The 26813-nt window shown below is 38.6% G+C and overlaps 2 protein-coding genes across 2 annotated transcripts; both read right to left on the reverse strand.

Annotated features, from left to right (window-relative positions):
• Positions 1-5020: 5020 nt before the first annotated feature.
• Positions 5021-9930, reverse strand: KRT27 (keratin 27). Its single transcript, XM_057714462.1, has 8 exons — positions 9439-9930; positions 8859-8941; positions 8329-8485; positions 7910-8071; positions 7704-7829; positions 6179-6396; positions 5895-5944; positions 5021-5340 (listed from the first exon to the last, which is right to left on the reverse strand). The coding sequence occupies exons 1-8, from the start codon at positions 9880-9882 to the stop codon at positions 5198-5200; spliced, it is 1383 nt and encodes a 460-aa protein (XP_057570445.1). The 5' UTR covers positions 9883-9930; the 3' UTR covers positions 5021-5197.
• A 6352-nt stretch (positions 9931-16282) lies between these two features.
• KRT28 (keratin 28) lies at positions 16283-26088 on the reverse strand. Its single transcript, XM_057714463.1, has 8 exons — positions 25618-26088; positions 25065-25147; positions 24245-24401; positions 21662-21823; positions 21399-21530; positions 17708-17925; positions 16886-16941; positions 16283-16612 (listed from the first exon to the last, which is right to left on the reverse strand). The coding sequence occupies exons 1-8, from the start codon at positions 26065-26067 to the stop codon at positions 16470-16472; spliced, it is 1401 nt and encodes a 466-aa protein (XP_057570446.1). The 5' UTR covers positions 26068-26088; the 3' UTR covers positions 16283-16469.
• Between the last annotated feature and the right edge of the window lie 725 nt (positions 26089-26813).

Genomic DNA, 26813 nt, shown 5'->3' on the forward strand with positions numbered 1-26813 from the left:
CAATAATTAAGAACTATAACACAGTTTGAAGGGCACAAACACTTTGCAAATGCTAATTATTTAAATTATTATAATAAAATGGACATGTCAGACAGAGTCAGCTCTCCATCACTTAAAATGGTACAAATTGATTTGTTAACTGATCATGGGTTCAGATAATTTTGAAACATTAATTTTCTGAGTAAGATTTCTCAGTTCGTGGACAGTGAATACTTTGAAAAACTTCCAACATTATTGTCTCTAAATGATATGGGATATTTGGTGTACCAGAATCCATAAAAATCCATATTTTTTGAACAAAAATATTTAAAGATAATTAATGGAAAATTATAATTCAGACCATTGGTACATGTTTAGAGCGATATGTGATGAGATTCAGGTCATATTCAGAGACTTGCTACTGATTTTTATAGTGGTCTGGTCAAAATTTTCATCTTTTTGCCCATGTTTCCCACGAATAAAACAAGAAAAACAGAATCTGTTGTCAGTGTAATAGTTGATGTCTTGAGTTTCTTGGATAAGAGGTATTATGAGACAGCAAAGTGTTATTAACATAATCTACCTATCTCTAGATCTTTTATAAATACTAATTAACTGATAATCTTTTGTGTAATAAGGTAAGCATATATTATTAAAACCATTTTGATGATGAGTTGGCTGCGAAGCTAAGAGGCAACAGATTACAAAGCATTTCTATATCAAAGCAGGACTGGAATGTATGATGCTAAACTCAACGAACCATTGTTATCTATTTATTCATAAGGGCAAATCTCGAATTTTTTTAATCATAGATTGCCTTCAAACTAATGATTACTACAAAAGTTTAGGCGTGCTTTAGTTCTTTCTGGAAGTGGGGGATAGAGTTAACAAATTCTCTAGGCCATTTCTATGTATATATTTCCTTTTTTTTTAATGTTTCCATGTAATAGGCTTATTATTGTTATTCTTTTTTTCCCCCAGATCTTTATTGGAGTATAATTGCTTTACAATATTGTGTCAGTTTCTGCTGTACAACAAAGTGAATCAGCTATATGTATAAACATCTTCCCATATCCCCTCCTTCTTGAACCTCCCTCCCACCCTCCCTATCCCACCCCTCTAGATCATCAGAAAGCATCGAGTTGATCTCCCTGTGCTATGCAGCAGCTTCCCACTAGCCATCCATTTTACATTTGATAGTGTATATATTATCTATATATTTCTTCCCTGACAGTAGTTATTTTATTCATGGTAAGAAACACATATTCAGCTGCATATCATTATTTCTTGAGAATCTATTGGGTATTAGAACATACATTATATAACATGCATATTGTAGGTACTCAAAAATAATTGACTTGCAAACTGTGTTACGCAGTGTTAATGTTTGCTTATCTTAGGATAAAGTTTTTCCTTACATCATCTTATACTAATGATTGGATGCTAATTTTTCCCCTGATAAATTTAGCCTTCAGTTTCAAATGTGCTTTGATGTCTTTTGCCGATGTTTAAAATTCACGTTCTACATTTCTGTTAGCCAAGTTTAGAAAAGTGTATTTCTTGAAATTGAATGAGGTTTGTTTTGTCACTAGGTGCTTAGTTTTTTCTGAGAATCAGATTCTGGTGTGCTAACTCCTCTCACAAAATGGCTTGCCTAGTTGGTTTTGGAAGCAGACTCTGGTGACTACTTAATCTCAGACTGTTTGGAGTTAGAATGCATTTAGTAGGTTTTAAAAAAATTCCTTTTCTTGATGGGAGGTGGAAGCATGAAGTTCTCACTAGCATAGTATCATGTTGTAGTTAAGCACACAGACTTTGAGCCAGACTGCTTGGATTAGCATTCCAGCAACTCCAGTTATTAGCTGTGTGACCTTGGGCAAATTAATCAACCACTCTCTGTCTCAGTGTTCTTATCTGTGAAAAAGGATGATAAGAGTACCTACCTCATAGGGTTGTTGTGAGAATTAAATGATGCTTAGAAGAGACCATAGCATGTAGTAAGTGCTCGTTGTCATTATTTTGATTTTTTCCTCAAAGTTATGTTAACAAGTCCGGGATATAGGTTTGGTTTCATTGCCCGTTGCTTTTGGTGTTAAATCTGAGAAACCATTGCCAAGACCAATGTCAAGAAGATTTCCCCTATGTTTTCTTTGAGGAGTTTTATAGTTTCAGGTCTTATAATGTTTAGGTCTTTAATCCATGTTGAGTTGATTTTTGTGTATAGTGTATGATAGGGGTCCAACTGTATTATTTTTACAAGTGGATATTGAGTTTTACCAACACCATTTGTTAAGAAACTATCCTTTCCTGATTATGTATCCTTGGCTCCCTTGTGAAAGATCAGTTGACTGTATATGTGTGGGTTTAGTTCTGGGCTCTCTATTCTGTTCCAATGGTCTATACCTGTCTTTATACCAGTACCATACTGTTTTTTGTTTTTTTCCATTGTAGTAAAATACACAAAACATAAAATTACCATTTAGCTATTTAAACTGTACAGTTCAGTGGTATGATATACATTCATAATGTTGTGCAACCAATGTACATCTCAATAACTGTTTTCATATTGTAAAACTGAAACCCATATGCAACTCCCTCCTCTTCCCAGCCCCTGGTAACCACATCCTCACCAACACTTGCTATTTTCTATTTTTTTGATAGTAGCCATTCTCATGGGTATGAGGTCATATCTTATTGCAGTTTTGATTTGCATTTCCCTAATGATTAGTGATGTTGAGCCTCTTTTCATGTGTTTATTGGTCATTTGTATATCTTCCATAGTATTTTAATTACTGTAGCTTTGTAATATATTTTGAAATTTGGAAGTGTGATGCCTTCAGCTTTGTTTTTTTCCCGAAATTGCCTTGGCTATTAAGAGTCTTTTGTGTTTCCCCTATGAATTTTAGGATTTTTTTCTATTTCTCTAAGAAATGCAATTGGGGACTTCCTAGGTGGCACAGTGGTTGAGAATCTGCCTGCCAATGCAGGGGACACAGGTTTGAGCCCTGCTCTGGGAAGATTCCACATGCCATGGAGCAACTAAGCCCATGCGCCACAACTATTGAGCCTGTGTCCTAGAGCCTGTGAGCCACAACTATTGAAGCCCACGTGCCTAGCGCCTGTGCTCCACAACAAGAGAAGCCACTACAATGAGCCCTTGCACCACAATGAAGAGTAGCCCCCACTCACAGCAACTAGAGAAAGCCCGTGTGCAGCAACGAAGACCCAACACAGCCAACAAATAAATAAAATAAATAAATAAATAAATAAAATGCAATTGGGATTTTGATAGGGATTGTCTGGATCTGTAGATCATGTTAATAGTATGAACATTTTAACATTATTAATTCTTCCAATCTATGAACTTGAATGTCTTTCCATTTATTTGTGTCTGCTTTAGTTTCTTTCATCAGTGTTTTATAGTTTTCAGTGTACAAGTCTTTTAACTCTTTGGTTAAATTTATTCCTAGGTATATTATTCTTTTTGATGCTATTGTAAATGAGATTGCTTAATTTTTTTTGAATAATTTGTTAGTATATAGAACTGCAACTGATTTTTTAAAAATGTCAATTTTGTATCCTGCAACTTTGACAAATTTATTAGTTCTAATAGTTTTTTGAGGAAGTCTTTAGGGTTTCCTATATATAAGATCATGTAATCTGCAAGCAGAGATAATTTTGCTTCTTCCTTTCTGATTTGGATGCCTTTTATTTCTTTTTCTTGCCTACTTGCTCTGGCTAGGGCTTCCAGTACTGTATTGAATAAAAGTGGCAAGAGTGGCCATGATCTTAGAAGAAAAGATCCTTGTCCCTGATCTTAGAGGAAAAACTATAATCTTTTCACTGCTGAGTCTGAGGTTAGCTGTCAGATTGTTATATATGGCCTTTATTACGTTGGAGTACATCCTTCTATGCCAAATTTTTAAGATTTTTTTTTATCATGAAAGGGTCTGGATTTTATCATATGCTTTTTCTGCATCTATTGAGATGATCATATGATTTTTATCCTTCCTTCTGTTAATGTGGTGTATCACATTTATTGATTTGTGTGTGTTGAACCATCTTGCTTCCCAGGGATAAATTCTATTTAATCATGGTTTATGATCCTTTTAATGTGCTGTTGAATTTGTTTGCTAATATTTTGTTGAAGATTTTTGCACCTATGTTCATCAGGGATATTGATATATAATTTTATTATCTCACAGTGTCTGTGTCTGGCCTTGGTATCAGGATAATGCTGGCTTTATAAAATGAGTTTAGAAGTTTCCCTCTTATCTAATTTTTCTGGAAGAGTTTAAGAAGGATTGGCATTAATTCTTCTTTAAATGGTAGAATTCACCAGGAAACCACCTGGTCCTGGGCTTTTCTTTGCTGAGAGGTTTATGATTACTGATTCAATCTCCTTATTCATTATTGGTCTATTCAGATTTTCTGTTTCTTCATGATCAGACTAGGTAGGTTGTAGGTTTCTAGGGATTTATTAGTTTCTTCTAGATTATCCAGTTTGTTGGCATATGTGTTCTAGTATTTTCTTATGTTCCTTTGTATTTCAGGCATCCATTGCAATGTCTCTTTTTTTCATTTATAATTTTGAGTCCTTTCTCTTTTTTTTCTTGGTTAGTCTAGTTAAAGATTTGTCAATTTTATTAAAAAAAAGATTTGTCAATTTTATCTTTTCAAAAAACCAACTCAGTTTTGTTGACCTTTTCTATTGTCATTCTAGTCTCTATATCATTTATTTCTGGTTCTTCGATTCCTTATTTCCACTTCTATGGGTATGTTGTACTCAGTGATTGGATTTTATTAATTGTTTTACTCTTATGGTTGGTGTGTAGTGTATGCTCAACAAGTATTTATTGAAGGAAGGAAGGAAAGTTTAAAATCTGACAAAGATTGAAAAAGATACCAATTAGTTTCTGCTGGTTAAACTTACTTCTAACTTGTGAAGAACACTGCATTAAAGAGAAGAAATTAAAAACAAATTCAGCTTCCATTGGGGGGTATATTTAAAATGCAAAGACTGACCAAACCAGTGAGGATTACTTGCAACAGGAAGAACTTTTATTGAAACACCACCATAGAAAAAGCCAAAGAAGTGTTACTATTCTAAAAATAATTTGTTTTAGTTCATTGGAAGAAAAGCAGAAAAATAAGAGGGCTCTTATTTAGGAACCTAGCTTCGATGCGATATTTTGATTTAGGGGCATCCTTTTTGGGCTCAGGAAGGCACCCCCTGTTCTCTCTTCATGCTGTTGACTTTTGCGGACTTCTCTTCCATAGTATGAACTCTAGATGAGAGAACTTTGCCACGAGGATCTATTTCTTCAACAATTGTTTTAACCATGGTGACTTTAGATGAATCTAAAATGACACATATACTGTAGCAACATGGATGCAACTAGAGATTTTCATACTAAGTGAAGTAAGTTAGAAAGGGAAAGACAAATACCATATGATATCAATTATACTTGGAATCTAAAAGATGACACAAATGAACCTATTTATGAAACAGAAACAGATTCATGGACATAGAGAACAGACTAGTGGTTGCCAAGGAGGAGGAGGTTGGGGGAGGGATGGACTGGGAGGTTGGGGTTAGTAGATGTAAGCTTTTATATACAGAATGGATAAACAACAAGGTCCTACCGCAGAGCACAGAGAACAATATTCAGTATTCTATGATAAACCATAATGGAAAAGAATATAACAAAAGAATGTATATATATGTGTAACAATTACTTTGCTGTACAGCAGAAATTAACACAACATTGGAAATCAACTATACTTCAATTAAAAAAAGTAAAATGACACATATGAATTGTTAGAATTTATCAAATTCATAAAGAGGAAATAACTCATCACTTGAAACATATACAAATACACATTGAATGCTCAACACAGCTTTTGTTGTTTACCTTTTATCTGATTTCCTGGTCCTCCATAGCCTTTTGATTGAACACAAGAGCTGTAAAGATATAAAGCGTGTATCAAATATTTCATGCTGTGTTTTGCTGAGGAAACTGACTTAAGAGGAATGATTTAAGATGGGAGATCACTGGACTCCTAACAGTAGGAGGGGTTTATGTACATATGACCCAGAATCTAGGCCCTAGGTCCTAGATCTTAGGTACTCTGTAGTTGATTTCAAAAAAATCTTTACTAACCTTAAAATAGTTTTCTCTGTGTAAATACTACTTACCCATCCTCTCCATCTATCAGGCGGCAGTAGGTCTCAATTTCTTTTTCTAGGTGGACCTTGATGTCCAGGAGCTGCTCATACTCCAGTTTCTGGCCCTCTGTCTCGGTTCTGACCTGGTGGAGCTGTTCTTCCAAGGCACCGATCTGAGCCTGGATCTGGGCCAGCTGTGCACAGTAGTTGCCCTCGGTTTCCGTCAAGGAGCACTCCAGGGAATGTTTCTGAGGATCAGTAAGATGTAATTTAGCAGAAAATGTCACTGTTGTTTTAAAATATAGCAAAGCACTTAGGAGATATTTAAGAGAGTTAACCTTACACAATAACCATATTCCTCTTGTTCAGTATTAATTGTTGCCCTTATTAGATGCCATACTATTTTTGGTCTATTTGAGAATAACACAGTTGGTGAATGCTACTCATATCTCCAGGAGTGTTAGAAAAGTTGTTTCCTCATAGGGCATAGTCTATAGATTCACCTCCTCTCATCTAGCCTGTGCTTATAGAGTCTGGCACAATTTGCCACATTTTCCAGGAATAAAAGTCCCCCTACATTTTGTTGCCTCATTTCTAATCATGTGACAGCCTTATCTCATGAGGATGATAGCTCTTCTATTAAAAAAGTAATCCTCTGTATAAACTTCCAGAAGTAGAATGACCCTAAGAAAAGAATGATCTTTTTAGGCTTAAATAGTTTGATTCATTGGCTTGTGAATTCAAATGGGTTTACACACAGTTTATCCCACAGATGGGACGCTTGTTGTAATTTTACACGACATGAAGATGAGAGTGTCTTATCCTTTCATCTGCAAGAATTTTACATGCTTTTACAGCCTCTTCTGGAGGTTTACTAGACATAGTGGAAAAAGTATAGACTTGGGAGTTAGAAAATTTGGAGAGAAATTCTGGTTCCTTCATACCCAACTGTGGGACTCTTGGAAAATTGCTTAACTTCTTTGAATCTCAGATTCTTCTCTTGGAAATAATGACATGAATTATAAAGTCTGCTCTGCCCAAGCCCCAGGGTTATTATGAACTCATGTGGGTGAAAGTGCTGGGCAAACCCTTAATGAAAAATCTTATTATTATATCATGCATATTTAGCTTTATGGGCAACCTTCATGCTTCTACTTGCTTGTTTCTGCCACTTAAAAGGAAACCTGTAAGTGCTCCAATTAAAATTAAGTGGTTAAAAGGAATGCTAGATGAAGAAGCTAGGAGGGGTGCAAATGCATTTTTGCACTCCATGGATAGTGATTTTTGATCTCTTGGGAGAGCAGATTCAGGGTGAAAAAGGTTTTCTTCTTAGAGTACCTCAAAATCATTGTATTTTTAAATTTCTGATGTTCCACAGTTATTAGCATCTTGGTATAATTTTCAGGCCAAGGGGATTCTACTGTGAAAAATGCAAATGTGTCTTGTTTCAGGCATAGTAATGGATGGATAGAAACAAAAATTAATGTCAGATGGCAGAAAACTCTGATTTTTTTCTCAACTTCTGAAGCAAATCTTTGGTGTCATTTTCACTTACTGTTGCTAAGAGGGACTGAAGTTCAATCTCCAGGGTTTGAAGGGTACGTTTCATCTCAGTCAATTCATTCCGAGCTGAGGTGGTGGCGTCAGCATCATCAGAAATCTGCTGCCGCAGCGAAGCGCTCTGAAACGTTATGAGCCTTGTTCGGGCGATGCTTGTATCAGCACCGGGTGCCAAGTCAGCGCGCCCTAGCCTGCTTTTACCTTTTCGTTGAACCAGGCCTCCGCATCCCTGCGGTTCTGCTCGGCCAGGGCTTCGTACTCGGCCCGCATGTTGTTCAGCAGAACCGTGAGGTCCACGCCGGGCGCCGCGTTCATCTCCACGTTCACGGTGCCTCCAGCCGCGCACTGCAGGGCCTTCATTTCCTAAAGGAAATGTGTTTAACCACGTTGGATTCTGAATGTTTCTAAAGGAGCCAGACAGATGCGATCCATATGGTTAGAAATTTCTGTTACGGTTTCTTTGGAAGGAGATGAATAGAAACATTTCAAACCATCTAAGGCTCATGGAGAAATCGACAAATTCTTTCTTGAATTCAAGATATTATAGTTGTCATCTGAAATGTATTTTTAAATGTTGGGAGGAAGGCGGCGTGTGAAATCCAGGGAGGGAGAGCACCTACCTCCTCGTGATTCTTCTTGAGGTAAGCCAGCTCCTCGCTGAGCGTCTCCAGCTGAATCTCCAAGTCCGTTCTGCACAGAGTCAGTTCGTCCAGGACCCGGCGCAGACCGCTGACGTCCGCGTCCACGCTCTGGTGGAGGGCCTGTTCATTTTCAAACCTTAGAGAAATATTTGAAAGCTTCATCACATTAGTCATCACCTTTTAGGGCATCGTAAAACTCAAACTAAGCTTTCAGGTTAAACCGTTAAAATAACTTCAAACTTCAGGTAGATCATTCATAATCCAATAAATAAATTTCTTTGACACAAGAGAATGGGAATACTCAAAATTCCTTTTTCTATGATCTGGACGTTCATTTGTATCAGCCCCCCAATTTCCCAATAAAATATATAATTCAGTTAGTCATTTGAATATGCATTTGGTTTAAAACAAAGAAACCCAGACAAAGAATGGAGGTGACCTCAAATAGACTAAATAAAAGAGGGAAATGCTTAGGTGACTTTTTTTGGTTTCTCTTCAGCTCTACTTACTTTAGTCTGAAGTCATCAGCTGTGAGTCTTGCATTATCATTTTGCAGGACAACATTGGTATTGCTTGTTGTTGTGGAAATTATCTGATAAATGGAGAGTTAGTTAAAGAATGAGGGGACATTTAAAAAAATTCAAGTTTCCTTGAAATAAAGTCAACTATAAAATTATAGTAATCTTTCTGGCATTGTGTCTCCAATAATAAGATGATTCTTGAAAATGGAAAATTTAAGTATAGCCTCTTTTACTTTTCACCTCACCCATTAAAAAAAAACTCTATCTATGGAAAAGCTTGTAAATATATAGCTGGAGACATTGGGCAGTTTTTGATATTTTAATATTACCATTAAAAGCATAAACATGCATACCACATACCAGATGATGAGTGAGCCATGTTCGGAGACTAGAATTTCAATATAAATTATGTTTAATACTAACAAATAAACTACCAAAAAATATAAGGTGGGAGCAAAGCCTTGCTGTGTGTGTTAATGTACGCATTTGAGCGTGTGTGCTGTGCGCATGTGCATGCGTGGCTAGTTACGCTTACCGGTGTTAAGCCTCATGGCCTTGTGTTTCTTACCTGGTTCCTGAGGTCGTCAATTATTGTAAAGTATCTGCTGTAATCGTGATCAAGACCGCGGCAAGAACCAGGGCCGAATTTCTCATACCAGCCCTTGATCTTCCGCTCCAAGTCGGCATTGGCCTCCTCCAGGGCGCGCACGTTGTCCAGGTAGGCGGCCAGGCGGTCGTTGAGGTTCTGCATGGTCACCTTCTCATTGCCGGAGAGGAGGCCGTGTTCATTTCCAGGGAAGGCAGCACAGGAAGCACTTCCTCCGCCCAGTCCCCCGCCATAGCCTCCTGCAGAGGAGCTGCTCCCAAAGGCGCAAGAGAAGCCACTTCCAAAGCCTGGCACACCGCCTGCATTGCCAGCCCCAAAGGCCGCTCCCCCACTGGAGAGCCGCACAGAGCCTACGCCCCCACAAGAGCCAAGGCGTCTGGATGTAGAAGAAAAGCGCACAGACATGGTGTCCAGACTGCCGCGCTTGCTCCTGGAGGTAAGCTCTGATGGCAAATGTCCAATTCAGACAGTTTCCTTTGCCTTTATATACACAGTAGCCGGGTGTTTCTTGATGAACTATGCTACTCATAGCAAAATGGTGTTTGCCAGCTCATCGGAATTATTCATAGTTAGGTGTTTTCTTCTTAAATTAATGCCTTTACCCTACTGTGTCCATTTCTGTAGGTGGATAGTTACCTTGGAGTTATTTGTTATCTCTGAAATGGGAAAGGGAGGGGTATTATCAAGATGATTATAGTGATGCATTTCAAATGTAGTATGAATAATCCTTCCTGTCTTCCAGGCTTTAAGACTGTAAAATTCCTGTAAGAATAAAAAGGTGTGATAAACAAATTTCTTTTTCCCTTGCTCAGACCAACAACATTGCATTTTCTCCAGTAAGTGAGCCATCACAGGCATGGTTTCCTAGGGATGATAATGATGCTTCTTTTGGATATGTTGAAAATAATTTCAAGACCATGGGTTCATGTACCAGAGGAAGAAGGCCAGGTCCTAAATGAACATCAAGGAATTAAATAGACTCTTCTTTGGAGACAGAAAGTCTTGCCTTGATCCTTATCCCTCCTGAGTGACCATTCTGTCTTTACTGGTTTCCTGGCTAAGCTCTGTTGCTAACCAGGTTAAGTACTGGTATTGGTTAACCTCTATGGGCCTCAGTTTCCTCATTGTAAAATAAGGGTACTAGACTATGACCTATATGTTCCTGTTCTATTTCTAGATTTCTTGTGTTTTTACATTTCTTCCTTTCATTATTTCTAGAAAAATTTTCTGTGTTCACTCCGTCCATGTTTCACTTCCTACACCCCCCTGAATTTTGGTCCCACCATTTTACTGACATTTATCCCACAAAGATTGCTAATTACCCCACATCTCCAATCCAGTCATCATTTTTCATATTTATTCTCCTACACCCTCTTGAACACATTTCATACTGACCACCAGAGTCTTAACTGAGTTTTAAACAATTGCTTTTGAGAATTCAGCTACATCTCTGCTCTTTTTCCTTCTTCCATTCATAGCTTCTGAAAGAATTGTCTAAAGTTTGTCCTTCCTTACAGTTCTGTACTTGGTGCTCCTTTTTTTTTCTACCCACTCTCCCTTGGTGATTTCATCCCTTCTTGTGGCTTTGGGTCTATGTGAATGGTTTCACATTCTTTAACAATGGTTTCTTCCCCTTTCTGGACACATACCTTTCTGTGCCCATCAGACATTCTTACTTGGATATTCTATCATGACTTTCAACTCAACACTAAATCACCTTGTCATCACACTTTGGTCTTTTGCGACTTTCTTTGTTATTTCTTGGTGGAATTACCCTGAGTCATCTCATGATTATTAAGAAAATTTTAATTGCTCTCATTTTCTACCAGCTGAATCCAATAACTCACCAGGTCCTATAGAATCTACTTCTGCAGTTTCTCTTGAAGAATTTCTCTCTCTTCTCTTTTCCTTGTCACTATCATTTTCTTTCAGCTCAATTATTAGAACCTTAATTGGATTTTTGATTTCAAGACTTTTTCATTTCCATTGTGGTCAGTAGGTGGGTCAGGAGGTCAAGGTACCATTCCTGAAGTACCACACCATTCATGTAATTGAAAGAATGTGGGCTTTTGAATCAGATATATCAGCATTCATGTACTAGTTCTGCCATTTTTATAGTTGTGGCACTAATGCAAAATTCATTCTCTCTGAGCCTTGGTTTTTCATTACCAAGATGGAGACGTTACTTGTATTGTCCAGAGAGTATTAAATGGTAGTTAAATATCTAAAGCAACTGTGTTTGTCAGTGATACATAGTCAGTGAGTATTTCTTTCCTTTCAGTTTAAATCCATTGGACATAGGATAGATGAAGCTCCTTTGCCTGACATTTAAGACTTTTCTTGATGTGAGTTCTACTTACCTGACTTGTCCATTCTTTTATTTTACTCCTCTCCTCCCTCTCTCCCCTTTTAGTCTTTGTTCCATGTTGTTTTCTCCATTTGAGATTATTTAAGATCTTGAGAGATCTTGCATTTGCTGAGAATGACTGACATCACTTTCAATTATACAGATTGAAAATGAAGTTGCTAAAATATAAATTTTCATGAGCTAATAAGTGAATATGCAGAAAAGCAAGCCAGAAAAATCTGTTGATCAATCAAGAAATCACATTAATAAACAGTTTATTGTGGGACTTCCTAGGTGGCGCAGTGGTTAAGAATCCGCCTGCAAATGCAGGGGACATGAGTTCAGTCCCTGCTCCAGGAAGATCCCACATACTTCAGAGCAACTAAGCCTGTGTGCCTATTGAGCCTGTGCTCTAGAGCCCATGAGCCACAGCTGTTGAGCCTGTGTGTTGCAACTACTGAAGCCTGTGTGCCGCAACTACTGAAACCCGTGTGCCTAGAGCCTGTGCTCTACAATAAGAGAAGCCACTGCAATGAGGAACTCTCGCAGCACAATGAAGAGGAGTCCCCACTTGCTGCAACCAGAGAAAGCCTGTGTGCAGCAAAGAAGACCCAATGCAGCCAATAAATAAATAAATTTATAAAAAAAATAGTTTATTGTATTACATAAAATTAGGACATCAAAATTTTTTTTACAATTTATGTTTCTGTTATTAGATATGTGTCATTATTACCTCTATTATATGTTACAAGTAATATTATATTTTTAAAGAAAAATATTGATACTTTAGTACCTCTAACTGAACTTTTTCCTGAATTTGAGCAAGGAGTCCAACATTTTCATTTTGCATTAGAGCCTGCAAATTATGTAGCTAGCTCTGGTTATTGGGGCCTTCTCTAGGGAAGCTGAAAAAATCCTAGAGAAGAGGACTCCAGATACAGGTATTTGAGTGTTTCCCACAAAAGGAAGCTCACTACACAGCCACCCAGGAGGGAAATACAGACATGCACACACAGGACTTTCAAATATCTAAGGCCTTACTCTTGGAGGTGAACAGAATTTCAAAGCTTACCTTTCACTGAAAAACACTCCAACATAAAAGACAAAGATTCAAAGAAAGAAGCAAAAAATAGCACTCAGGAAACAGAGACAATAGAGGAAGCTGAAGAAAACCTTTAAAAAGAATCTACCTATAATTAATGCCCTTAGAAGTAACAAAAATATTGCATAGTTGAAATATGAATAGAATATCGTCAGAGTTGAATGGCAGAGCACAAGAAAGAGATCTTGGAATTAAAAGCTAACTTCCACAACCAAATGTCAATAGATTGGTTGGAAAATAAACTTAAAAAGATTTCCCCAACAATAGAACAAAGGACAAAAAGATAGATAAAAGAAAAGATTAGAAAATTAGAGGCTTGGCCCAAGAAGAACAGTCATAAGGTCTTCCTGAAGTAGAGAAGGAAGAAATAATGAAGAAATTATTTTATAAACACATTTTGGAGTACTACTCAGAACTAAAGGACCGAGCTTCTAAATGAAAAGAGACCACCAAGAACCATGACTAATAAATGAAAAAGAACCACAGCAAGGCATGTACACAGAATATTTCAGAGAACCATGGAAGAAAAGACAATATGTATCCAAGGATGGGGAAATCAGAATGGTTTGGGACTTCTAAACAGTCCTGGAAGCCATGATTCTGGTGAAGAACGCCTTCAAAATTCTAACTGAAAATGATGTTCAACCTAAAATTCTCTACTTTGACAATTAATCGTGAATGAGGATGGAATAAAAATATTTTCAGACATAAACGGTCTCAAAAAATTTACCTTCCTGCACACTTTGTCAGGAAGCCACTGGAGGGAAAAATGAACAAGAGGTGGAAAAGCTTAGGATCCAGAGAATGGGGTTCCAATACAAGAGCGCATTGAACAAGTGTCCCTGATGATGTGTACAAGGTAAGTATGTTATGTCTATGAGCAAGTAAGGCAGGGTCTCTAACAACCCCAAGGGGCCAGGCTTTCCATTCAAATGGAACTTGCTATGAATGCAGACAGAGGCAGTGGTGTTCTAAGAAACATGAACAATCAAGCAACCCTATCAGATACTGTGTTACATTCCTGTATTAGCCAACTACCTCTGAAAACAGTGATTGGTAAGGCAACCCAGTGTCCTTTTCTGTCTTTTCTTCCTCATCAGAAAGCCAATGCTGGCAGTGCAGTGGTTAAGACTCCGCACTCCCAATGCAGGGGGCCCAAGTTCCATCCCTGGTCAGGGAACTAGATCCCACAAGCATGCTGCAACTAAGAGTTCACATGCCACAACTAAGGAGTCCGCCTGCATCCAACTAAGAAGCCCATGTCCTGCAACTAAGGAGCCTGTGAGCTGCAACTAAGGAGCCTGTGAGCTGCAACTAAGACCCAGCGCAACCAAATAAATAAATAAATACATATTAAAAAAAAAAAGAAAGCCAATGGTGAAGAGTGTTGGTAGAATGTGAGCATATAAAGTGAGATAAAAAAATAGTTGAGTTTGTTTAATAGAGTGTTTCCACTCTTTTGGTAAGAACAAAATACATATGCATGTATGAGCTACCAAATATGGATTGTATGATTTTGATGACTCTGTATACAAGTTATATGTTCTTATATTTGCCTTTAAAACTGGCATGACACAATATAAAAATGAGTGGTAAAGCTTATGTGAGTAACTTAAAACTTTAATTTTGGGCTTCCTAGGTGGCGCAGTGGTTAAGAATCCACCTGCCAATTCAGGGGTCACGGGTTCGATCCCAGCTCTAGGAAGATCCCACATGCCGCGGAGCAACTAAGCCCGTGTGCCAAAAAAAAAAAAAAAAAAACTTTAATTTTTACTTACTTAGAATGACATTAAATGGCCAAAAACCCCACCTCCAAACCACGACAAGTCAAGAGTATGACTGCAGAAGGAAAAAACTTTTAGTGCTTTTAGTGATACTTTTTTTTCCCCTGATTTCTGAACAAGGAACTCCACATTTCCATTTTGCATGGAGCTGGCCCTGTACATTGTACCGTTGGGAAATTATTTCCCCATAAATTTCTAGCATTTGCTTCATCTAATGACCTTTGGCTCAAGGTTTTGTAAATATCCCATCCTTCACCCCCTTCTTTGAACTCCCACATAACTTGGGTTGTTTGGTAGAATTTCTGCCCTCACTGGAGCTTCTCATTAGAATCAGGCCACGTATTCGAGAAATATGAGAGCTGTTCTTCTTTTAGGGAATTTAAAATTTGTTGGGAATCCTGACCATGCATTTTGATCCAGAAAGATAGAAAAACATATTCATCAATCTCATAAGATTTTAAGTTCTAGAACAGCTGTTGATAGGTTAAATCTGGTCCACCACCTGTTTTTGTATAGCCCATGAGCTAAGAATGGTTTTTCATGTTTAAATGGTTGGAAAAAAATCAAAAGAAGAATAATATTTCTTGACATGTCAAAATTATTGGCCATTCAGATTTCAGCGTCCGTAAATGAAGTTTTCCTGGGACGCAGTTATGCTGGTTTGCTTATCTGTTGCTTATGGCTGCTGTCTGTGACAATGGATGAGTTGAGTAGTAATTGAAATAAAGAACTTATGGCATACAACGCCTAAAATACTTACTATCTGGGCCAATTTTTTACAGAAAAAGTTTGCCAACCTCTGCTCTAGAAAAATCCATTGGCATGAAGATCTTTGCTGTGGATCTTTCCAGAGATAATCCTGATCATGGGGAGTGGTTTCCTGGGAAGCATCCAGATCTCCAGAAGAGTCTGAGATAGGCTCATAGGTGAAACACCAGGAATGTGCCGTCTAGTGGTGGAACTTTTCAATCACAGAATTTCTAACATTTTCCAGATTATTTGCCCATGTAAAAATGTTGAGATTTAAAATTTATGCCTAAAATTTATACCACTCATTATTTATTTTTGGTTTTGTTCTTTAATTTTTTTCTTAACTTTTATTGGAGTATAGTTGCTTTGCAGTATTGTGTTAGCTTCTACTGGACAGCAAAATGAATCAGCCATACATATATCCCTTCCATTGAGGACATTACAGTGCATTAAGTGTAGTTCCCTTTGCTATACAGTATGTTCCTATCAGTTGTCTGTTATACATAGTATCAGTAGTGTGTTTGTGTCAATCCCAATCTCCCAATTCCTCCCACCCCATGCCTTTCCCCTTTGGTATCCATACATTTGTTATCTATGTCTGTGTCTCTATTTCTGCTTATCAGTTAAGGTCATCTGTATCATATTTCTAGATTCCACATACATGCATTAATATACGATATTTGTTTTCTGACTATTATTTAAAACGAGTAAAAGGCAATTAAAATATATTCTATAAACATCTCCCTATGCATTAGGCACAGAAAAAATAAATCTCAGATAATTATTTATTAGTCATGAGTGAATGGACATAAATGCACATCAACTTTTTTATTTATTTGAAAACAAACACCCAACTTCCTATAAAAGGTAACTATGAAAACAGGATTTTTTTTTTTGCTAAGTAACTTATCTTTAAGGGTACAAAGTGTTTTTATTATCTCCTTGATATTTAGAATAATGCAGTTTTGCAGGATCTTCCCCCAAATGATTCTTTTCTCAAAAGTGACAGCTAGAGAGGAACTCTTTGGTCTGTCTTGCCATTGGTCGTTTTAGATGTCTTTTCTTCAATAGACTGAACCCTTGATGAAACAACTTTACCACGTTCATCTATCTCTTCAACCACCATCTTTACCAGTGTGGTTCTGGATAAATCTAGAAATAAAACATATGTGAATACACATAGTAAACCTAAAATGTTACATGACAAAGAATTCCACTGCTGGTTGTAATATATTATGTACATTTTTGTTGAGGGGGTTAAGTATCGGTTTATAATAATAGTTTCCGATAGTTTTATCTACTCAAAAGAATATTTAGGTTCAGAGCACTTTAGTTAAAATTATTTAAATATAGACTGTGGCCATAGTGTATGATTGTCATTAATGTAAAAATATTTGCTGCAATAGAAAAACTAGATTTTATTACCTTTAGATGAATTTCCTGAGCTCCCTGATCCAAAGCTCTTTGATTTGGAGCATGAGCTGTTAAAAAAAATCCAGTTTATTCTATAATATTTGTTTATCACTTCATAAATATTCATTGACTCAACAGATGAACATGAACTCAAGTGAACTTTGTATGCCCAAAACAGGTCTTCATTTTCTATAAAGGAAAATATTAAAATTTTTGTGTGCCAATGTTATCTAAAGAGAAGATATAAAACAATCTCGTTTTCATTTGATTTTTTTTAAACCCAAGAATTTTAAACTTAAGGAATCTCAATACTCTGTAATGACCTATATGGGAAAAGAATCTAAAAACGACTGGATATATGTATATGTATAACTGATGCACTTTGCTATACAGCAGAAACTAACACAACATTGTAAATCAGCTATACTCCAGTAAAAATTAATTTAAAAAATAAATAAAACTTAAGGAAAAAGCATATATTTTACATATAGATCCTGGGGGTTTGTACAGAGTATGTTTATTTCAGGACAGCAGTGATATTAGGAATGGACTGAAAGATGGATAAAGCCTGTGGATGGGGTGGGGAGAATCTTGAAATCCACAAGGATTAACATGGACAACAAATGAGGGCTTCTACAGGGATGACTGGGGTCACCCAAGGCAGATGGAGAAGAGGCTGTAATGTACACACTAAGGAAGAGAGGACAGCAGAGACAAGAGAGGGCTGTGCTTTCCTGCAGTGGGAAGGAAGGCTTGGAGGCATGGAAGGGGAATGACTGTATATGGTCGTGGCTTGAAATAGGTAAAAACTGAATTTTCTAGTAGCGTTCCTACTTTCCGTCTCCATCTATCAGGCGGCAATAGGTCTCGATTTCTTTTTCCAGGTGGACCTTGATGTCCAGGAACTGCTCGTACTCCAGTTTCTGGCCCTCGGTCTCGGTTCTGACCTGGTGCAGTTGCTCCTCCAGGGCCCTGATCTGATCCTGAATCTGGGCCAGCTGTGCACAGTAGTTGCCCTCGGTCTCTGTCAAGGAGCACTCCAGGGAGCGTTTCTGAGGACATAAAGGATGTCAGAGGAAGGGATGAAGCCACTTGGAGGGCATGTGGACTAGTATTTCTAAGCAAACGGCAGTACTGCTCCCTAGGCGAGCTTTGGAAAAGTGGGGGCTCCTCACAGTTAAACAGGAGGTGGTGAGAAAGAGGAAGTGACTGGCATTTACTGAGCTGGGGGCCAGGCCTGATGGATGACCTGACATGAGATACGTGACCCTTTTCCCACAATATTTTCATCTGTTCCAGTGGACATTCATATATTTAGGTATTATTTCATATGATGACCAAGCTTTATATTAGAACACTTTTTGGGGGGTAGCACAATAAACAATCAATATTGGAAATCTCATTTGATATCGTATGATATCCCTTATACGTGGAATCTAAAAAGAAATGGTACAAATGAACTTATTTACAAAACAGAAACAGACTCACAGACTTAGAGAATGAACTATGGTTACCAGTGGGGGAGGATGAGGGGAAGGGATAGTCAGGGAGTTTGGGATCGACCTGTACACGCTGCTATATTTCAAATGGATACCAACAAGGACCTACTGTATAGCACAGGGAACTCTGCTCAATGCTATGCGGCAGCCTGGAGGGGAGGGGAGTGTGGGGGTGAATGGATACACGTATATGTATGGCTGAGTCCTTCTGCTGTGCACCTGAAACTATCACATTATAAACTGGCTAGACTCCAATATAAAATAAAAGGTTAAAAAAAAGAAATTGCATACTTATTTTTGAGTTGCCTGTTTTTCCTTCTTATTCTGCTACTGCCCCCAAAGATCTACCCCACCACTTTTCTAAGGCCTTTTGTGCTGCTGTTTCTTTTTCTAATTCGTCCTTGATTTCCTTCCTTCCTTCCTTCCTTCCTTCCTTCCTTCCTTCCTTCCTTCCTTCCTTCCTTCCTTCCTTCCTTCCTTCCTTCCATCCTTGGCTGCATTGGGTGTTTGTTGCTGCATGTAGGCTTCCTCTATTTGTGGCGAGCAAGGGCTTCTCATTGTGGTGGCTTCTCTTGTTGCGGAACATGGGCTCTAGGCATGCGGACTTCAGTAGTTGTGACACATGGGCTTAGTTGCTCTGAGGCATGTGGGATCTTCCTGGACCAGGGCTTGAACCCGTGTCCCCTGCATTGGCAGGCAGATTCTTAACCACTGTGCCACCAGGGAAGTCCCTTGTCCTTGATTTTCTGTCATCAATCAAAGGCCTTTTATTAAGCACTTGAGATTGAGTGAATGCCCTCACAGGGATGGGATTTCAAGATAAGAGATGTATTTTATAACACAGGACAGGCCATTATTTCAACACTGCTCTTATGAATATTATTTCTACTTCCATAGTCTGTAATTTGTCATCATGTGGTCCCTACTTTAATTAACATAATTTTCTCTTATATCACATCTGAGTGGTTATTACTTCTCTCGATATTAGTTATTATCTGAGCGTCCACTCCTACTTCCACTCTTTCATTTTCTTTTTCTTCTTGTGTGGACCGATTCCTGATCTTATATTGTTTAAGATAAAACTTACCCATCAAAGGAAGGTATAAGCCTCTGTCTCTTTCATTACATGTTCTAGGGTAGTTGGGCCCAAGTGTTTACATATTAAATATATTTTATTTTAAAATACTTTTATTTTTACATTTGATTGCAGTCATGGCATTATATTAGTTTTTAAATTTTTTTTTTGTGGTGTGTTGCTAAATATATTATCTATTGACTTCATTTTGAGGATTGTAAAGAGGGAGTTATAAAAGATTTATCATAACAAGCAGGTACTGGGTCTCATGGGGCTAAGAAGCGTTGCCTTTGATAAAGAGGCTGACCAGCCCATCACATGGGTGGTGCTGGGCTCTCTTGGGCAAAGGAGCGGAAGGTGATTGGGACCACAGTGGGGAGGCTGAGGCAACAACAGGTGCCAGGTATCAGGGAGGCTGTGTGCTCGGCTGTTCAAAACTTTAAGTTCCCTGATAAAGTGTTCTCACACAATGTTCCTTTTCAAGATTGCTAATACTCTCCTAAATCAGAGTGGACACAGCATCTCTACATCACATCCTTCTGCTGTAAAGGTTGGCTTGTAGACGAGGAGAGAGGTCAGGGTGAACTTGAAAGTTTGTATATTACAGAAAGTGTGTGAAGCATTGATATATTTAGACACCTCCCAGCTTGCTGACAATTTGTATTGTAAACCATAGAAGTCATCTGACCACAAAAGAATCTCAGGAATGGAAGACGGGTTCCATGACACCATTATTCTATCATTCAGTTATGTTGGAAGTTAAGATGGGCTTTTTGGTGGATCATCTCATGAGCCCAAACTATAGGACTGTTGGCTGCATGGAACTGAATTACTTTATAACATCATTGCTTCTCTGTGAAAATGCTCCAAATTCTGTTCTGGGAACTCAGGAATGTATTTCCTTCAACACAGCTCAGAAATGAGAGGGAGGATTTGTGCTCATGGGCACGGCAGCAGGAACTAGAACCTCAGGAGTCTAGTTGCAGAAAAGAAGGGGATGGGGACGAGGGGAGGGTTCCAGGAGCCCAAAGTGGCAAGGGGGAGGGTGTAGGGTACCAGCCAGCAGTGGTGATGAGGGTGAGGAGGAGAGGGGCACACCTGTTTAGATGGGGTTAGTCAGTGGTAAAAACAAGTCTCCACTGTAAATGCCATATGGGAAGAAAGCACTGTGCCTTTTTAGGGTGGCTAAATCAAATTCGTCTTCCTGTTGTCATGAGTCATCTTTTCCGTCTCTGCTTGCTGTGCTCATTTGTATAATAGCAGCTCTTTCTGTGACAACCTGGTGTCCTCAGGGAGCGTGAAACCTCTGATGAGGACAGAGAACTCTTGGGCCACGTGTGTGCCATAATTCTCCAAACCAAGCCTTTGGGTGCTGCCAGCTCACTCCCCAGAAGGGAAGCCATTTTCCTCCTGGGCTGTCTCCACGGAAACCTTGGACGTAACTGGCAGTAGGTGCCAGCGATGGCTAAATGCCAGGCCATTTGGGGTATGTCCGGATGGGATGTCTTCCCTGGCTGAAGAGGCTGGCAGTTCCCACACAGAATCAGGTGTGTACCCTCTTCTTCTCTGCCTGATGGAAAGCACAGTGTGGCCTTTAATAGGCCTTGGTCAATATTAGGAGATGCTGGTGACGGCAGCTCTGCTTTGCCTGACCCCCAGCCTGAGCTTGCCGCCGAATTTTCAGGTGGAGCAGTGCTGCTGCTGCTTGTTCTGCGTCCTGAGATGGGCCAGCTGAAGGAAGGAGCTGCTTTACAAAGTGGGCAGCCAGCGTGGGTGGGAAGGAAACATCAGTGACCTCAGGGAGGAAGAAGTGCTGTCCGTCTCTCTGAGCATCTCAGGGTCTGTCTGTCCTGCCCTCTCTGTTAAGCATTTGGAGGTAATCTTGTCACAGGGGGACAGGGAAGAATTTCAGTTAGACTTTTCGGACTCCCTGACCTGCGCTCTCACCTACCGTTGCCAGGAGGGACTGCAGCTCCATGTCCAGGGTCCGCAGGGTGCGCTTCATTTCGGTTAGCTCGTTCCTCGCCGGGGTGGCCGCGCCCGCGGCGTCTGAGATCTGCTGCTGCTGCTGCAGGCTAGCGCTCTGCAAGGTCGGGCGCCCAGGGGTTAGTGGGTCTGCCCTCGCCGGGCGTGGGGGATGGGGGTGGGAGGTGCGGGGCGATGCGAGGGGGGTGGGAGTGGGGTACCGGCCCGGTGGGGCTGGGCGGCCCTCACCTTCTCGTTGAACCAGGCCTCCGCGTCCCGGCGGTTCTGCTCCGCCAGGGCTTCGTACTCGGCCCGCATGTTGTTCAGGAGAACCGTGAGGTCCACGCCGGGCGCCCTGTTCATCTCCACGTTCACGTTGCCTCCCGCCGCGCACTGCAGGGCCTTCATCTCCTGCGGGGAAACGTGAGCGTGACCTGCAGGCGGTGTGTGCTCACCTGTGCTCTTGTTACTTTATGCCTCAGAGTTTGTGGTTTAAATTCAAGTTGTCTAAGTTAAGGCACAAGATATATATATATATATATATATATATATATATATATATATATATATGTATGTATAGACATACAATAAACTGCATATATTTAAAGTGTACAATTTGATATTTTTTTCGTATTAGTAATGTATATATGGCAATCCCGATCTCCCAATTCATTCCCCCCACCCCCCACCTTGGTGTGCATATGTTTGTTCTCTACATCTGTGTCTCTATGCATTGGAAACCAGTTGATATTTACCATTTTTCTACATTCCGCATATATGTGTTAATGTACCATATTTGTCTTTCCCTTTCTGACTCACTTCACTCTGTATGACAGTCTCTAGGTCCATCCATGTCTCTACAAATGTCTCAATTTCGTTCCTTTTTACAGCTGAGTAATATTGCATTGTACATATGTACCACATCTTCTTCATCCATTCATCTGTTGATGGACATTTAGGTTGCTTCCATGTCCTGGCTATTGTAAATAGTGCTGCAATGAACATTGGAGTGCATGTGTCTTTTTGAATTATGGTGTTCTCTGGGGATATGCCCAGCAGTGGGATTGCTAGGTCATATGGTAACTCTAGTTTTAGTTTTGCAAGGAAACTCCATACTGTTCTCCATAGTGGTTGTATCAATTTACATTCCCACCAACAGTGTAAAAGCGTTCCCTGTTCGCCACACCCTCTCCAGCTTTTACTGTTTGTAGATTTTCTAATGATGCCCATTCTAACCAGTGTGAGGTGATACCTCATTGTAGTTTTGATTTGCATTTCTCTAATAATTAGTGATGTTGAGCAGCTTTTCATGTGTCTCTTGGCCATCCGTATGTCTTCTTTGGATACATGCCGATTTAGGTCTTCTGCCCATTTTTTGATATTGAGCTGGATGAATTGTTTATATATTTTGGAGATTAATCCTTTGTCTGTTGCATTGGTTTGCAAATATTTTCTCCCATTCGGAGGGTTGTCTTTTTATCTTGCTTATAGTTTCCTTTGCTGTGCAGAAGCTTTGAAGTTTCATTACGTCCCACTTATTTATTTTTGTTTTTATTTCCATTACTCTAGGGGGTGGATCAAAAAAGATTTTGCTGTTATTTACATCGAAGAGTGTTCTTCCTATGTTTTCCTCTAGGAGTTTGATAGTGTCTGGCCTTACATTTAGGTCTTTAATCCATTTGGAGTTTATGTTTGTGTATGGTATTAAGGAGTGTTCTAATTTCATTCTTTTACATGTAGCTGTCCAGTTTTCCCAACACCACTTATTGAAGAGGCTGCCTTTTCTCCATTGTATATCCTTGTCTCCTTTGTCATAGATTAGCTGACCATAGTTTATCTCTGGGCTTTCTATCCTGTTCCATTGATCTATATTTCTGTTTTTGAAGGCACAAGATATTTTTAAATTGACTTCTTTGATTGGTAGTCATGCCAATCATTATTTAATTCGTTATTTGTTAATTAAAACAACCACAACTAACACCACAACAAAAAAAGTCTCAGCATCCCGAGTGGTATTTTATCCTTTTAAGTGAGAAAGGGATGCAAAGACCAGAGAGTTATGAAGCATATAATTATTTTTTCTTTATTTTTTAAAAATTAAAAAATTATTTTATTGAAGTGTTGTTGATTTATAGTATTGTATTAGTTTCAGGTGTACAGCAAAATGATTCATATATATATGAATATATATATATTCTTTTTCAGATTCTTTTCCATTATAGCTTTTTACAAGATATTGAACATAGTTCCCTGTGTTGTTTATTTTATATAATTCTTGATTAAATGTCAGCAGAGTGCTTGTTGATGTGCCTAGAGCAGTGGAAAGAATAAATAAAAATCCCTGCCCTCGTGGAACTCTCATCTAAGGGACTTCAGCTCTCATTTATTGAGCGCTTGTTATATGCCAGACACTGTTCTAAGCAGTTTATGGGTGTTAACATCTCTATCTAGTAGGTACTATTGTTGGACTTATTTTGCAGATTGCGGAATGGAGGCACAGAAAGATTAATGTATTTGCCCAAGATACTTAGTACTTGAAAGAACTGGGATTTGAACATTCCCGGATTTCAACACGGTAAGTGAAAGTAATGCATTATTCTCAAAAGTCTAGGCTATTACACCAGCCTGAAAATGGAAGGATACAAATCAAATTGTTAACATTTGTTACCTTAGGGGTTGAGATTAAAAGGGCAGAGTGGGAGACATAGAATTCTTTCTTTATAGGCCTTGGCATCATTTGAATTATTATCATGAGCATGAGTTACTATTGTAATTTAATTCCCCCCTCCCACCCCAGGTATTTAAAATGAGCAGAATTAAAACTTCTCCTACCTCTTCATGGTTCTTCTTGAGATAGGTCATCTCTTCACTCAGGGATTCGTACTGCAGCTCCTGGTCAGTCCTGCAGAGCTTCAGTCCATCCAGGACTCGCCGTAACCCACTGATGTCTGCCTCTGTGTTTTGGTGAAGGGCGAGCTCATTTTCATACCTTGGGAGGCATTCAGTGAATTTCAGCACAAGTTAGACTAGCTCAAGAGATGGAAAAATAAAGCCTCAATTGCTTTTAACTGAAAGTTAGAAATTGAATAAGGTCTGTAAATATTATAGAAGTATACAAAGAAAGCCCTTCTCCTCTCCTCTCACCCAATTCTATGCAGGGTAATTGGCAGTTATCTAGTCACACAAATTCTAATAGCATATGCCAATTAAATAGAAATGGACCATTTTATTTTTTAAAGTTTTTTAGTTCCGGGATCTTAGTTCCCAGACCAGGGATCCAGCCCGCGCCCCCTTGAGTGGATTGCTAGGGAAGTCCCGAAATGGACCATTTTAGAATTTTATATGATATTTGTATTTAGTCAACAAGTAGTTATAGACATTTACTTTGTGGTTGGCATTGTTTTAGGCAGGCATAGAAATACAGTGATATTTTGTTTCAAGAATGTAATAAGTATGTAAAAATTGTGAGTCTAGCTGATTGTAATAGTATAACATGCTTTGTATTGTTCGGTATTGTAGTGCTGTAACATGTGTTACTTCCTTTAATCTTTTAGGTTATGGCTTGTTCTACTTGGGGTGAAATTGAAATTTTATTTAACACATTAAGTAGATTGGAAACATGTTCTAGGGGTGATTATTTTCTCTGTCTTACTTTAGCCGGAAATCATCAGCAGCCAGTGTGGCGTTATCAATCTGCAGAATGACATTAGCATTTCCAGTAGTGGAAGAGAGAATCTAGGAGAAATCAGGAGGGAGAACACCACTAATAAGTCTGCTCTTATAACCTATTCATTCAGGAAACAAGCAAACAAAAATATTGCACGATCAAGCCTTGGCATAAAATCTCACTTCCTTATGTAACAACCAAAATGCTTAAAGTTTAATTTTTTAAGATTACAAACACACAAATATGGTTTTATTTCTTCTTATATGTCTTTTAGACTATAACACAATACTTCCTTATCAATGAATATATCTCAAAATAAATAAGAATAGAACTAGTAACATTTAAACTATATTAACATTCATGAATCAAAGTGCCCATTTTTAATTAATAGGAAGAATTATGTTTCAAAATAAATAATAAATATGATATAAATGAGAGATAACAGTTCTGAAGCATTTCCTGTTCTACTTCTATGTCTTTTGCTAGGCAATTCTTAGTTTTAAATACTTTGAGTAGTTCCAAATTTGTGAATTCTCACCTTATTCTTAAGAGCCTTGATTGTTAGGTGATATCTGCTGTAGTCATGATCAAGTCCACGGCCAGATCCAGGACCATGTTTTTCATACCAACCCTTGATTTTTCTCTCTAGTTCAGCATTTGCCTCCTCCAGGGCTCGCACGTTATCCAGGTAGGATGCCAAGCGGTCATTAAGATTCTGCATGGTCACTTTCTCATTCCTAGAGAGGAGTCCCCCTTCACTTCCAGCAAAGCTAGCACATGTACCACTTCCAAGGGTACCACCAGCATGGTTCCCACCAGGAACATTGCCCAAGCCCCCTCCCAAAGCACAGGAAAATCCACTTCCAGCCCCAGAGCTGTCACATGCATTGCTGCCTGCAAAGCCTATGCCTTCATTGGATGGTCTGACAGATCCAGTTCCAGACCCTAAGCAAATATGCCTGGACCCACTAGAGAATCGGAGAGACATGGTAGTATGAGAAATGTTCACCTTGTCTGTGAATAGCTGTAACTTCAAAGGAGAATAGAATATTGTGTGCTGATGGTTTCTTTGGGCTTTTATACACAATTATTGGGGGTGTTTCTATTTGAGTTATGCATGCCCAGAGAAAAAAGGCATCATTCAAATTAGCATGAAATTATATATAATTGGGTGGTTTTTTTTTTTTTTTTTGTAAATTAATGTCCACCATTCCTAGCTGTTGCTTCAGGATACTTATTATCTTAAATATAATAGGGTTCATTCTATATTAAGTTCATTATTTTAACTTCTAATTTTGGGTAAGTAATCCTTTACTTTCATCTAGACCCTAGGAATATAGCATCATTATCTGGCACAGGTTATTATAAAGTTTTAAAAGTTAAGTAAGATTGTGATACGGTACCATCAGCTGCAGTAGGGTCTTAATTACCACAGAGGTATATAAAGAACCATTAACTACAGAAACATATTTTATCCCACCATAGCAAAAACATTGTGTTATTTTTAAAATATATGATCCTGGTAACTTCTCTGGTCTTACCATGATTATGACGTCTATTCGTTACCTTGAATGATAACATAAATATTGACTGATTCCTTTATTTAACATGTATAGCTACTATGTTTGCGTTCAATGCTAAATGCAAAAATAAAGACATGATGTTAAATAAATACAGAGATGAAAAATATAGGGTTGCGATTTTTGAGAAATGTATGGTCAGCACCAGACAGGA

Source organism: Hippopotamus amphibius, chromosome 17, assembly GCF_030028045.1.
Source record: "Hippopotamus amphibius kiboko isolate mHipAmp2 chromosome 17, mHipAmp2.hap2, whole genome shotgun sequence".
NCBI classification, from domain to species: domain Eukaryota; kingdom Metazoa; phylum Chordata; class Mammalia; order Artiodactyla; family Hippopotamidae; genus Hippopotamus; species Hippopotamus amphibius.